The 13,347-nt window shown below is 40.2% G+C and overlaps 1 protein-coding gene across 1 annotated transcript in view; it reads right to left on the minus strand.

Moving 5' to 3' along the window:
* Window positions 1-2,598: 2,598 nt before the first annotated feature.
* SYNPO2 (synaptopodin 2) overlaps window positions 2,599-13,347 on the minus strand; it is a 170,421-nt gene continuing 159,672 nt past the window's right edge. The window contains exon 5 of the mRNA XM_061585263.1: window positions 2,599-11,057. Coding sequence (XP_061441247.1) covers window positions 10,485-11,057 — 573 coding nt within the window. The 3' untranslated portion in view covers window positions 2,599-10,484. The remainder of the gene's footprint in view (window positions 11,058-13,347) is intronic.

Raw genomic sequence — 13,347 nt, forward strand, 5'->3', positions numbered from 1 at the left:
TATTCTACACCCATTAGAAAATGTATTAAAATTCCATTTAAAATTGGATGCAATAAAATGTGTTACACACGTGGTCACCAGGAGCTTCATATTTGCACAGGCTTCTCTATTAACCACGATGTCTTGGGCAGCACTATGTATAGAGTAAGTCTGTATCTGAGTCTGTTAAGATCCCTATGCATGCAAAGCAGGTGACCACAACTGAAAGAAAGATGAGGCTGAGAGTACTTACTTGGGAGTAAGTATTTCTGAATTCAGTGGGAGGGTCTTCTGAGTAAATATCCATAGGATTTTACTGCGTAATCCCTGTGTGCTTAATTCTGAGGAGATTGAAAAAGGACCTAAGACTATAATTGTGTGAGATCCTACTGATTTTTAATAAGTCACCTAACTTAATTTTTGCGGTTTTTTTTTAATGTAGAACTTTTAGATTTCCCATTTCAAAGCTTCTTTCACAACCATGAGACCTAGAAAATTGTTTTGATGTACTAGATTCCATGCTGTGATTTGAAGTATACCCAGCCACAAAGAAAACCAGCATCCCTGCAAGTGATACTGTAACTCTGGACTTTAAAGCTGTGTACCCATTACCGTGTACTCTTCATGCAATGTGCTCCCACCTCTGGTTTGGGAAGCGGGACACATGCATATCTATATCCTGTTGTTTCTTATGAAATACTGTGTTTTGATGCATTTTCCCCCAAACAAGTTTGGGTCCAAATTTTATTATTTATTTACTTATTAATTTATTAGATTTATATCCTGCCCTTCCTCCCAGTTGAGATAAAGAACGACCTAGTTGTGTTTTAAGACAGTCATGTATATATAGCCTAAGTTATATGAAAACTTTAAAACAAGCCTATTATAGTCCACACTGGAAGCATTAGGCTGATATAGTATATTTTATCTGTTCTTTGATACAACATGTATTAGAAATGCTTTGGGGATGAGCACATTGGCTTTATTTCAGATATAATGTTTTCCAGCAAACACAGAGTGATCTCAGGTTAAAGCGAAGCTGGCTATTAATATCAGGAAATAACTGATTAAATCTAAGAGGGCTTAACATCATATTAACTGCATTAACAACTGTACATTTTTAAAATGTTTCTGTACTCCTATGTATTTATTGATAGATGTGAAGTATGTTACTTCATGCATTGAACTGAGCTACTGATTAAATTGTGCTCGTATATATTTGATTTGAGGCCACTTTTATTAATTTTGTTCATGTGTGAAGATTGACAGGGAGTAAGCAGCTTTTTCTGACTCCTGACTAAGGAAAATTAGAGTACATCTAAAAACGCAGCTCAAATTAATCAAATTTCTGTAGATATTTTGGAATCTATGGAACCAAGAAATATACTTTTCTTCTTCACCAATAATTTAGTGTCCCTGCAATCGATAATGACTGGAAAAATACACCTATGAGTTGTTATACAGAATGTCTTAAGTAACGTCTAGTTTAACATATGTATGGCAAAGTTGTGTAACATATAATTAATTCTGTACATGAGAGTTCATTTCAAACCTTTGTTTGGCAGGTACTATCTGGAGACCTCTGTGGGATTCAAGAAATATTTTACACACTTCTGAGATGAGCACCATATAAAAAGGAACAGGGCTATAATAGTTCTGAAGAAGATGAAATTTTGGCAGAGGACATTTTGGCAGGTGCAGCAGAATGAGTGGGGATGGAGCAAAGCGCCCACAATTTTTGCCCCATGCACCAGCACACTGAAAGTTCACGTTTAAACTATAGTTTAGTTTAATTATGGCTTACATCAGGTGTGGGGAACCTTTGGACCTCCAGATGTTGCTGAACTATAAGTTCCATCCGTCCCAGCAAACATGGTCAATGGCCAGGGATTATGGGAGTTGTACTTCAGCAACTTCTGAAGGGCCAGAAGTTCCCCACACCCAGGTTGCAGTGATATGGAAACCAAGCCACTGGCAACGCTGACTGGCAACAGCTCTTCAGAGTTTCAGGCAGATTGTCAAGATGCCAGGGACTGAACCTGGGTCCTTCTGCATGCAAAAATGTGCCCTGCCACTGAGGTATAGCCATCTTGCATACTGACACAGAAACACGTATGCACTAAAAATGTATTGTCTATCTGCTTCTGCTGTGTGAGAAAGAGCTACCCAGCATTAAAGTACCAGGAAGTGCAGCCACTTGTACAATGAGGCTTTCCTACGTTTAACTTTCCCAGAGGCCTTTTGAATATAGGCCTCAGTGTTTATGTACAAAAACTGCACACGAAATAATTCTGCAAATATCCAGATGCTGGTTTCAAGAAATTTCAAGATGTCAAGGGTTGAACCTGGGTCTTTTTGCATGCAAAATATGTGCTGTGCCTCTGAGGTGTAGACATTTCACATACTGGCATAGAATTGTGTATGCATTAAAATGTATCCCGTAAAGTTTGGTAATGTTGCAGAAACTAATGTTGTCTGTGTTCTGTAGTTTTATTAAGCTTTATTATGATTCAAAATTATGTCCAGGCAAACATGAATGGGGAGAGAATAAAATGAGGTCTTCCATCTAATTGGTAAAATCATTTTTATTAGATGATACAATCTTACATCTCTGTCATGCATTCTAACAAAGTGTCCTTCTCTGTCAACCTAACACCTGGTGAAAGTGAAAATACAATTACGTAATTAGAGTATAAATCTGACCTGTTATGCAAAGGCAGTGGCAATAGGTATTAATTTGCACTGAAGCTAATCAAAACAAACACAAAAGTAAGCTATCTTCCTTCTAGTATAAACACAGAAACTTAAGTTTCAGTAACTCTTGCATATTTAGAATCTCTGGCATTTTTTATGCAGAAATCTCTGAGATGTAAGAATCTGTTGGATGTTGATGACAGCTACCTGAACACTGCTGGAGTACTTTCTTCCTTAGATAGATGATAAGATCTGGCCCTTTACACACAGGCACAGAAAAAAGTAAGAAGTACTTGGGTGGATGTTCAGAACTCACATATATCTATTTCAATTTTTTTAAAGTGTTTCCCCAGAAGCAGGGCTGGAAGGAAATGCACAGTGCAAACAAAAGGAAAGGATACAGAGTTTCTTACTGCCCATGATTTGATTGGGGGAAACAAACCATGTGTCAGCTTCAGATGTAATGCTAAACCAAACTATGCACTACACAACAACACAAGCTATTTAATTCCTCCGGATTTTCCTTCTAATGGTTGCTGCACAGTTACTTCAGTAATAAATGGGATCTTAAGATAGCTGTGTTTCTATTTTACATTCAGCATCAATTGTGCATCAATTGTCAATGTTTTAAGCAATGCTTCTTCCAACGTTCAATGTTTTCCTCTATATTATCAAGTCTTTTTAAAATGCTCCTCTGGAAGCTTTGCTTTTACAGTCTGACAGTTAAAATGTGTATCAGCCTGCATGTGTTAAATAGCCTTCCATAGTGATTTCATGGTCACACACAGTGGAGTAATCCAGTTGAGCACCGTATATGTGCTCAGACAGTGAATCACACTGTGGAAATAGTAGGGATACCAGACACCATCAGTGTAGACACAAATCACTACACATCCACACCTGTCAGCTTTTTAAGTGGTGTTCACTACCAATCTGACTCTTATCTTCTACTTTCCACTCTCTAATCTGATCTCCTACAACTTTTGCTTTTTGTTCCACCAGGTTAATCTAAAAAGCACTATATCATATGTCTTTCTCCACTGTGGTTTCATAAACAATGTAATGGCATTTAAGAGAAACTGATCTAAATTGATCAGAGCAAAGCACAGTGCAATTCCTCACCAAATTAGTTACAATAAACCTTGCAAAATCTAAGCTCCTAGGTCAACAAGACATTCTCTCTGCACAATAATAAAACTTTCTTAAAAACACTCAAGCAGACTTTTTTGCATGAGAATAGCTTCTTTGCCAGCAGGCAAAATGACATACCTAGATTTTCAGAAAAGAATTTAAATGTATGCTTCAGCCGTAAAGCACAGCAGTAGGAGGCAGCTTAATGTTTTTGCTTGTGTGGTTAGCATACACTTTATGAATATAATCTGACTCAATGCAAACCTTAAAATATTTACACTTGTTTTCCTAGCTTCCCTTTTTTCATGGGCAAAGTACTGGAGGGGTGTGTGTGTGTGTGTGTGTAAAAGGTACACAGTAGTTTCAAAATCTCCATCTTTTAAATTCTCAAAAAACTGGCAGAAATTCAGCTGAATGTTGGGGAGCAGCTATGCATTTCTAACTTTTGCACAGCTGTTAAAGGCACAGAATTTTTGTCAGGGCAGAAGCAACAACTCGGTGGCCACCCTATTTGCAATTCCAATAAAGCCACAAGGACAGGATTAGGACCTAGGTGTAAAAATCAAGCCTGTGGTGGATTAGTAATTTCATCAGTATGAAAAGTACAAATTCGTCTTATGGAATGTTACATGTGCAAGTGCAACCTTATGTATGTCTTCTTTGAAGTAAGTCTCACTGAGTTCCACAGGATTTATTCTCAAGGGAGTGTACTTAGGTTTACAGTCTTAAAGGGATCTATTCACCAGTATTAAGCATACTTATGTTGTACCAATTTCAATGGGGCTTTAGTAGTCTTATCTTTCTCTGGTTCATGTTTACTTTAAACACAGTTGGGCTGGGGGAGGAAATATTTTCCATACAAAACCTCATCCAGAACTGACCATAAGAACCTAACATGAAAAGCCCTGCAGGATCAGAGGCCTACCTAGTCCAGCATCCTTTTTTCCCCCTGAAATGGCCAACCAGATGCCATTGGGAAGCCTACAAACAGGATATGAGGGCAATAGACCAATCCTGCTTTTGTTTCCCAGTGACTAGTTCTCACAAGCACACTGTCTTTGATCCTGGGGGTAGTATATAGCCATAATTTGATAACAATTGATAGCCTTATCCTCCAAGAAAAGGGAGGCCACTCACAGATCACCAAAAAGGAAATGCTTCATCAAAAAAGAGGACAAAAGAAATAACAGATTTACATAAGATTTACAAATCTAGAAATAATTACTATTATTTAAACAAGAAATACAATACATTTCACCATAATGGGGAAGACAGTGACCAGGTGGCCTGTGTGCCAATTCTGTCTGCTGCCCAGGTGCTAACTATTGATAGACAACTTCAAGGCCCTTATCCTTCCTTTTTTGGATTCTTTGTCTTTAAACTGAACTTGGACCGGACGGTCCATCAAACAGAGGGGTCTCCTCTGTGAACATGGCAGCTACTTTGTCTATGTATTTATTTAGTCCTCTTCTAAATCCCTTTAAGTTGGTGGCCATAATCACCAAATCTTGACAGCAAATTCTATAGTTGACTATGTGCTGCTGTGTGAGCAAGGCCAACAGAAAGATGGGTTTAAATCCCCGTTTAACTATGATCTCTGATTTGTCTCATAACAGAAATATTTCAAGGTGGGGTTTTTTGCAAGTAGAATTTCAAGTCATGGCTTTATCTCTTAGCATAGCCTGTCCAATGTTTTGGATATGATTAATTTTGAAAACCCTAGGGTCAAGAGAAGAAAATGCACTCATTGAATTCAGTGGGGCCGTGGCTTTGAAGCCTCAAACCACACAGTTTCTAGAGTGGCCCCACTCAGCTAGAGCTAAATCTTTGTAACATTTTGTACAAGTTCCATCACATGATACCTAGGCATACACAATCCCCTGATTATCTCATGACATCTCTCTGGTCTGCCATGTTGTGTGATATGATGGACTCATAAATGGCAAGCCTCAGGGTTATTGCTCTCAGAGTTCTCGGGAAGCAGAAGGTAAACCTAGAACATTCTGCACTAAAAGACAACCATCTCCCCAGGCCTTCAAGGGAATCATGTTGTGATGGGGAAATCATTTGAAGGAGCCTTAGATATCTATGTTCAGATGAGATAATATTTTGTGCTTTTATCTATGTTGTATTGGGCTTCACACAAATATTTACAAAGAAAACATACAAAGTTGTTTTTTTCAATACTGAGTAATGGAAGGGGTGTCCCACAGCTGTGTTTGGCTACATTCTTATTTTAAGGAAGCTGATTAATCACGGTCCCAACATAAAAGCAAAACATTTCAGAACAGAAACCTGATCACTTGGGACATACTATGAGCAACAATTCACCAGCACATCAGTCTCAAATACATTTGCTTAGTTCTGTTAGCTTCAGCGGTAATGTAAGTATGGTTAGGATCACAGTCTAAAGCACAAAGCGATTCCTAGAAGCTTCAAGACATACATACCCTTATATACTGTTAAGTTATGGTTATGACATTTAAATCCTGGATCCTTTATCCTTCCTGTGTGAAGTTCACTTCAATGGTTTACATACAATATGTTTTAAAAAATAAATTACCCAGTCCACATTGAGTCTGTGCATTTCAAGTGGCTTAAAAACCATGTACTTTGGTCAGGGCTGGTCCTGGCAGAATAAAGTACAGTAGCTGCCTCAGCCTGCTGAGGAACAGTACCAAGATGTAAAAGCCTGAATGGGAACTTGTGGCCCTTCAGGTGTTGCTGGACTACAACTTCCATCATCCTTTGCAATTGGTCGTGTTGATTGGGGCTGATGGGAATTGGAGTCCAAAAAAACATCCAGAGGGCCACAGCTTCCCCATCTCTGTGTTTAGAAGACTGGGGTACATGTGACATATGACTGCCCTGTTCCCTTTATGCTAGTCTTTTCCATAGGTATGGTGGTGGAGTAAACTTCAACTGCCAACTTGTATACTTGGAATGTGGGGTGTCATCTTGTCTTCTGCTTCAGACAAGAAAATGTTTTGAGCTGTCCCTGACTTTGGTTAAACCAGGGATAGCCAATGTGATACTCTCGAGATGTTGTGAACTACAGCTTCCATCATCCTCAGCCAGCATGGCCAATAATCAGAAGTCATGGGACTTCTACTCAGACATCTAGAGGATGCCAGGTTAGCTGCCCCTGGCTAAAAATAATGCATATTTTAATGTATGTCTCCATAAGAGTTACTTTAAACTGGACTCGAACCATTGAACACTTAACATAGACCTACTTCTATACAAAACTGACTTCCTACAATTCATTCTTGATCTATATCAGCCTTCCCCAAACTGTTGCCTTCCAGATGTTTTGGAGCAAAACTCCCATCAGCCCCAGCCAGCAGTGGAGGGCAATAGGTTGGGGAAGGCTACTCTATATCCTTGTTCTGATCTCTTGCTAAATCAGAAGTCCCATGGCAAATGTTCATCTACTAGTAGTGACACAAGAGAATGTGAGCCACTGCATGATTAACAAGGTTCACATTTCACAAACAAATGCAACTTCTCTGTGTATTACATAAATGTTGCCTCCAACTCCTAATGAAATCTGAAGCATTGCTTTTCAGTTACGTTATCTACCTTGTCATCTTGAGGTCATCCTCACCCCCCCACACACACAGTGTTCAAATGCTAGAAATAATTTCTACATGTACCAGGCTCTACCCAATGCCTTTGGCATACGTTCTTGGGAGATTAGTCTTACAAATTTAGCCATGAAATTCACTGGGTGATTTTTGGCCAGTCAGACTTATCTTTCTCACAGGGTTGTTGTTCTAAAGATGGGAGGGGAGAGACCCATGTATGTATGCCAGCCTTCACCAACTTAGTGCCCTCCAGATGGTATGGACTACGACTCCCATCAGCTGCTGTAAGCTGGGGCTGATGGGAGTTGTACTGAGCCACATCTAGAAGGTATCAGGTTGGCAAAGACTGATATAGGCCATCTTGAGCTCCTGTTAAAAATGACACTGTTCATGCCTTTGCCAAAGCTGGGAAAAGAAAAGAAAAATGTTTGAAGAGTGTAGTGACTGGTTTATGTTTTGAAGATATCTCTTTGATTTGAATACTTTTGTTAATTTTAGATAATTTATATGATGACTTTATGATTATTTTTGGCAATAATCATTTTCCTGCCCTTTAAGAAATTGTCAGAACTTACTCTGCTGATTTCATTAACATTCTTCCAGGGTTATGCATCAGCTACATGTGTGCTCCAAAGAATGAGGCAAATTGGGGTGATTTGAGGTAGTCTTCATGTTACCTAATCAGATTGTGCCATTGACAAGGTATGATGAGTCAGATCAGGGAGTGTCCAACCTTCCAACTAGCTCTGTTACCTCAGTTTTTCCATACAGTTAAACACTTGTCCATTTCCCCTTCCCCTTTCTTTTCTGAGACATAAAACCAAACTGACTGGGGAAATGCACAGAGTTCGAGAGGGGAGGGAGTGGAGAGGGAGGGAAGTAGAGAGGAGACGATCCTTGATTTTGACAGACAGGTCTAGCTTTTAATCACAGTGATTATTTTCCCAGTGAACTCCAATCACAGTGATTTGGGGGAGGGGCATTAAAGTTGCCTGCTCTGACTTTATGGCTGTAAGCACATAACCAGATTATTATTATCTTCTTTCCCAAGAGTTTTTTTCTTAACAATTAAAAATCATAGCACTCTCTTTTCTTCATGGAGGATGGAGGATATTCCCAAAAAGGAGGGGGGTGAGAAAAAAACTGACTTTTCCATTTTTTATAATCAAGGTAAAATCACCTAGCGCAATGTTTTTCAGCATTAAGTCCCCAGATGTTGCTGGACTATAATTCCTATCATCCGTAGCCAGTTTAGCCAGTTGTCAGGTGTGATGGGAGCTGAAGTCCAACAACATCTGGGGACCCAAGGTTGAAGAACACTGACCCTAGCACAATAACTCCTAGACCTATTTGTCTGATTTTTCAAGTTTCTTACCCAGGGGCACCTCCCTCATATCCTCTCCCTCAAAAAACCCTAGGGGAGTGATTTTTATTCCCCCTCAAAATGGAAAAATCTGCCCTTGTGGGAGAACCATGGCACCTATCTTTCTGAAATTTGGCAGGTCACCTCAGAAGGGTTGACCATACCTAGGATTTGCATCAAATTTCCGCAGAAAATAGAAACGTTCCAGCCTTTTCCTTTTTAAAACAGTTTTAAAGGGACTCTGCATGAAAACATCTCGATGGCTGTGCCTAAAATTTGGCAGACTTAATCCACTCTATAGGGACTCCTTTACCTGCAAATTTCACCCACTTATGTGAAAAAGGAAAAAAGCTATAGCTGTTTTTAGATTCCCCATTATAGTCAAGGAGGGCAAAACAGGGCTTTGATTTAACAGATCAGATTTGGATCCAAATAACAAATCGCATTGGACAAACACAGAGTGCATCCAAAACAGCTCAGGCTGCTTCCAAATGCTACAGACACAAGGCACATCTTGCAGTCTCTGAACACACCTAATACATACAGAGCAGAGTATGTATGTTTTTCATCCTTTAACTGTAGTATTGCTTTATGTGGTTCTAAACATAAGCATTAGTTTGGAATACTGAGGACATTCAGGAAAATTGGATAAGTGAAAAGTGCTTGTAAAAAGTGGTTTTATATTTATATTTAGGGCTGTGCATGGAAGTGGGAGCAGAGCTCAGCATCAGTTTATGCATGAGTTTAGAAAGCTGACTTATACCATTAGATTATTTCTTCATTTAGCCCAGTATTATCTACTTTGACTGGCAATGGTTCTCTGGGATCTCACAGAGAAAGATTTCCCATCACCTGCTACCTGATCCTTATAGCTGGAGATGCCATGGAGTGAACCTGGGATCTTCTGTATGCAAAGCATGTGTTCTACATAGATCCATGATTCCTTCTCTAAAGTTTAGGATGCATAAGCCTAACATAGTGATAGCCAGCATTGAGGACTCCAGATGTTGCTGGACTACAATGCCCAGACCATGGTGGCTAGGGCTGACGGCAACTGGAATCAAACACCTGGAGGCTACCCCCAGGCCTAGGAAAGCTTTGCTCATTTCTGCCCTCCCCTAGCCAGTTATTTGCTAGGAAAAGCCCTATTTGGCTTAGTGAAAAATCAAACACCACAGCTAAACTGTTTTAAGACAGTGATGACAGTTACACAAAAAGGAGACCAGGGAGTTTCATTAACACCACTGAGTGGCCAGCACATAGAGATGGACATTTAACCAGCTGCAGGCAGGTTAGGATAGAAACTGGAAAGAAAGCTTTTTCAAGAGCCCTAAGAATACATTCTTGATAAAGGCTCATTGGTTAATTTACAAATATTCCAATTCCACAGTTGTTGCACTCTTCCCAGCTGAAGCTTTCTCCTATAGAAGCACCACTTTGTACTTTGAACTTACACAGATCTGACTTCCTCTTAAAACACAGAGGGACAGAGAGAGGAGAGAGAGCGAAGCTTTTAAGCTGGGGTCAAAACCTGTTGTGCTATGGGAAGACTAAACACGTTATGGATACTGTGCTCCACTCTAGATAACTCTTGATCTCTTTTGTCAAGATATTGTCAGCCCAGGAAACATTTGTCCCACATAGTCCACTTCTTCCCATTTTCAATTCACCCTAGACTCTAAGACTTGTAGAATGGCAGGAAGAGAAACCAAGGCAGGGTCTTTTGCTTTTCATGTTTGGCGCCTCCATCCCTTTGGATGTGGATTATAGTTGGAGTCGGCTACAGACAGGCAGTAATCAGACCTGGAATCCATGGAGACCATATCAGGAACAGTCCGGGCACGTTGGCCATAGTATACATACTGCAAATGAGAGCCGCTGTGGGCAGTGGAGCTAGGAGCAGACATTGTGTTCTTTGCAGGGAATGATGCAGCTGAATGGCCCCTTCCAAATGAAGCTAATTTGGTATGGGCACTTGGAGCAGGATGCTCATAAGCCACTTTTTGTTTCCACTCATCTGGTGGTGCAGGTAACGTTTTCCTGCGAGCGGCTGACACGACATTTGCAACAATCGACTCTTGAATGGTCTGGGGGCCAAAAGCATCATCCACAAGGCCAAGAGGCGACTTGGCTGCTGCCTCCCAAGGAGTTAGCCTCTTCCCAGGCTTGTCAGCTGCTGGAGGTGGTTTGTTGAAATAATCAGGACCAGGCTGGAACATCACAGGAGAAATAGGGGACATGGATCGTGAAGTGGTTGAAGAAGGTGGCCATCCAGGGAGTGATAAAGACTGTTCACCTCTTTCCTAGAAACAACAAAGCCTCAAATATAATTACAGTCACTGAATAGCAATGACAGAGACTTCCAAATTCAAACAAACTGTTATTTTTGTACAAGCCTACAATTGTTGTTCTGTGCTATACAATATGCTAAAAGCTCCCCAACTTTATAAAAAGAGCAAACTATGAGATATAGGGGTTTTTTTTAAGGTGAAATTTGCTGGAGAATTGTAGTAAAAAAAATTCCCCAAACTTCATCACTGTTGCAGCTGAGATTTCAGCTATCTTTCTTCATTGATAAAACATTTTTGCTCAATTAAAGTTTGAGCAGCTACTGTTTATTTATTTATTTATTACATTTATATACCGCCCCATAGCCGAAGCTCTCTGGGTGGTTTACAACAATTAAAAACAAATATACAAATTTAAAAACACATTTTTTAAAAAACAATTTAAGAACACATGCTTTCTTATGCAGAAGAAAACTCTAAAAACATATGAAATCAATTGTCAGCAACGGATAGCCCAAAGGGTGGGTAGGCTCTTAGCTAGGTGATCAGGATTTTGCAGGATCAGATCTGTGGCAGACTTGGATTCAGGAAGGCAGCAAAATAAAATCAGGTCTAGGGAAGGTGTTGTGATGCAGGATCATACCCAGGAACACCAGAGAAAACAGAGAATGATAGAACCAAGCATATCTATGGTAGAATTCTGTGAAGAGAACAGAATCAAGGGAAAAGTGAAGAGCAGGAAATTTGTTTCCGGGCCAAATTCAAAGTGCTAGTTTTGACTTATAAAGCCTTACACTGTGCGGGACCACAATACCTGGCGGAACGCCTCTCCCGATATGAACCTACCCGCTCACTATGTTCAACATCAAAGGCCCTCCTCCGAGTCCCGACTCACAGAGAGGCTCGGAGGGTTGTAATGAGATCTAGGGCCTTTTCAGTGGTGGCCCCCGAACTATGGAATAGATTTGCCGACGAGGTGCGCCTGGCGCCTACACTTCTATCCTTTCGGCGCCAGGTTAAAACCTTTTTATTTTCCCAGGCATTTTAACATTTTAATCATATTTTATTGTTGTTAATTGTATACCAGGCTGTTAACTGTTTAAAATGTATGTTTTTAGTGTCTTATTGCTATTTTATTGCATTTATTGTACTGTATTACTCTTTGCTGTGCACCGCCCAGAGAGCCTCTGGCTTTGGGCGGTATAAAAATCGAATAAAATAAATAAATAAATAAATAAATAAAAAGACAAGCAGAAATCAAGGTTCCCAAACAGTCAAGGAATGCAGATTCAGTGAGATAGAGTTTTGGGTGAAGAAAAGGTTGGTTGCTTGGGTGGCTGGGACAGTGGTGGTGGTAGGGCTGTTGATCAGACTAGCCAAATGCAATCCATATGTAATGCATTCAGGTAGCCTGAATGCATTCAGGAGTCCTGGCACTCATCTTTTATTTTTTTCTTTTGACTGACAGCTTTGACAGTGAGGGAGAGAAGGTAGATTAGATAGCATAAACCAGATAATTGTAAAGAAATAAATTTATTGAATAGTGCAGGGATGGGGAACCTATGGCCATCGGTCATCCTTGCAAGAGGTTGACCATGCTGACATCCTTGACCATGCTGATAGAGGTTGACAGGAGGTGAAGTTCAACAACATCTGGAGGGCCACAGGTTTCCCATCCTTGGTATCATGCATTGTTATTTCTTCTTGCCTTTGACTCTCAACCATACTTCTCTTAGAAGAACAGCTCTATGTCACCAATTGCTGTATAAAGCTGTGCTGATGTATAAACCCTGTTCATTTCAGGAAGCATGTGCAGGCAGTTCCTGATGGATTGTGTGATCCTTTTGGTGTTGAAAGAGCAAAGGTGAGAGGATGGCCTGTGTACTCAGAGTACCGTGTCTCTTTGCTCACCCTGTGTGAGTATATTTTCACTATTCAATATCAAATATTATGTTCAAGAGAACAATTATGTTTGCCACTCATTGTAAAATAATTATTTTCCCTTCCCCCGGACAGTGGAGACTGGTGGCCCTGATGTCAGTGCAGCAGTGAATCTGCTCTAGTTTTTAGTGCAACCTTTCAAGGAGCCACCCAAGGTATAGAAACCTATTCCCAAAGTAGGCTCAGCACCTTGGACAGCTCCTTGAAAGTTCAGACTAAAACCCAGAGTGGATTGTCTGCCGCACTGACATCGGAGCCACCATTCTCCACTGTTCCCAGTGATTACATTTAATATGATTAGGAAGGGACCAAAATTAAAATTAAAACATCTGACCAATCTTAATTGCAAATATTTGCCTTCCAC

The sequence above is a fragment of the Rhineura floridana genome, chromosome 9, assembly GCF_030035675.1.
Source record: "Rhineura floridana isolate rRhiFlo1 chromosome 9, rRhiFlo1.hap2, whole genome shotgun sequence".
Classification (NCBI taxonomy): Eukaryota; Metazoa; Chordata; class Lepidosauria; order Squamata; family Rhineuridae; genus Rhineura; species Rhineura floridana.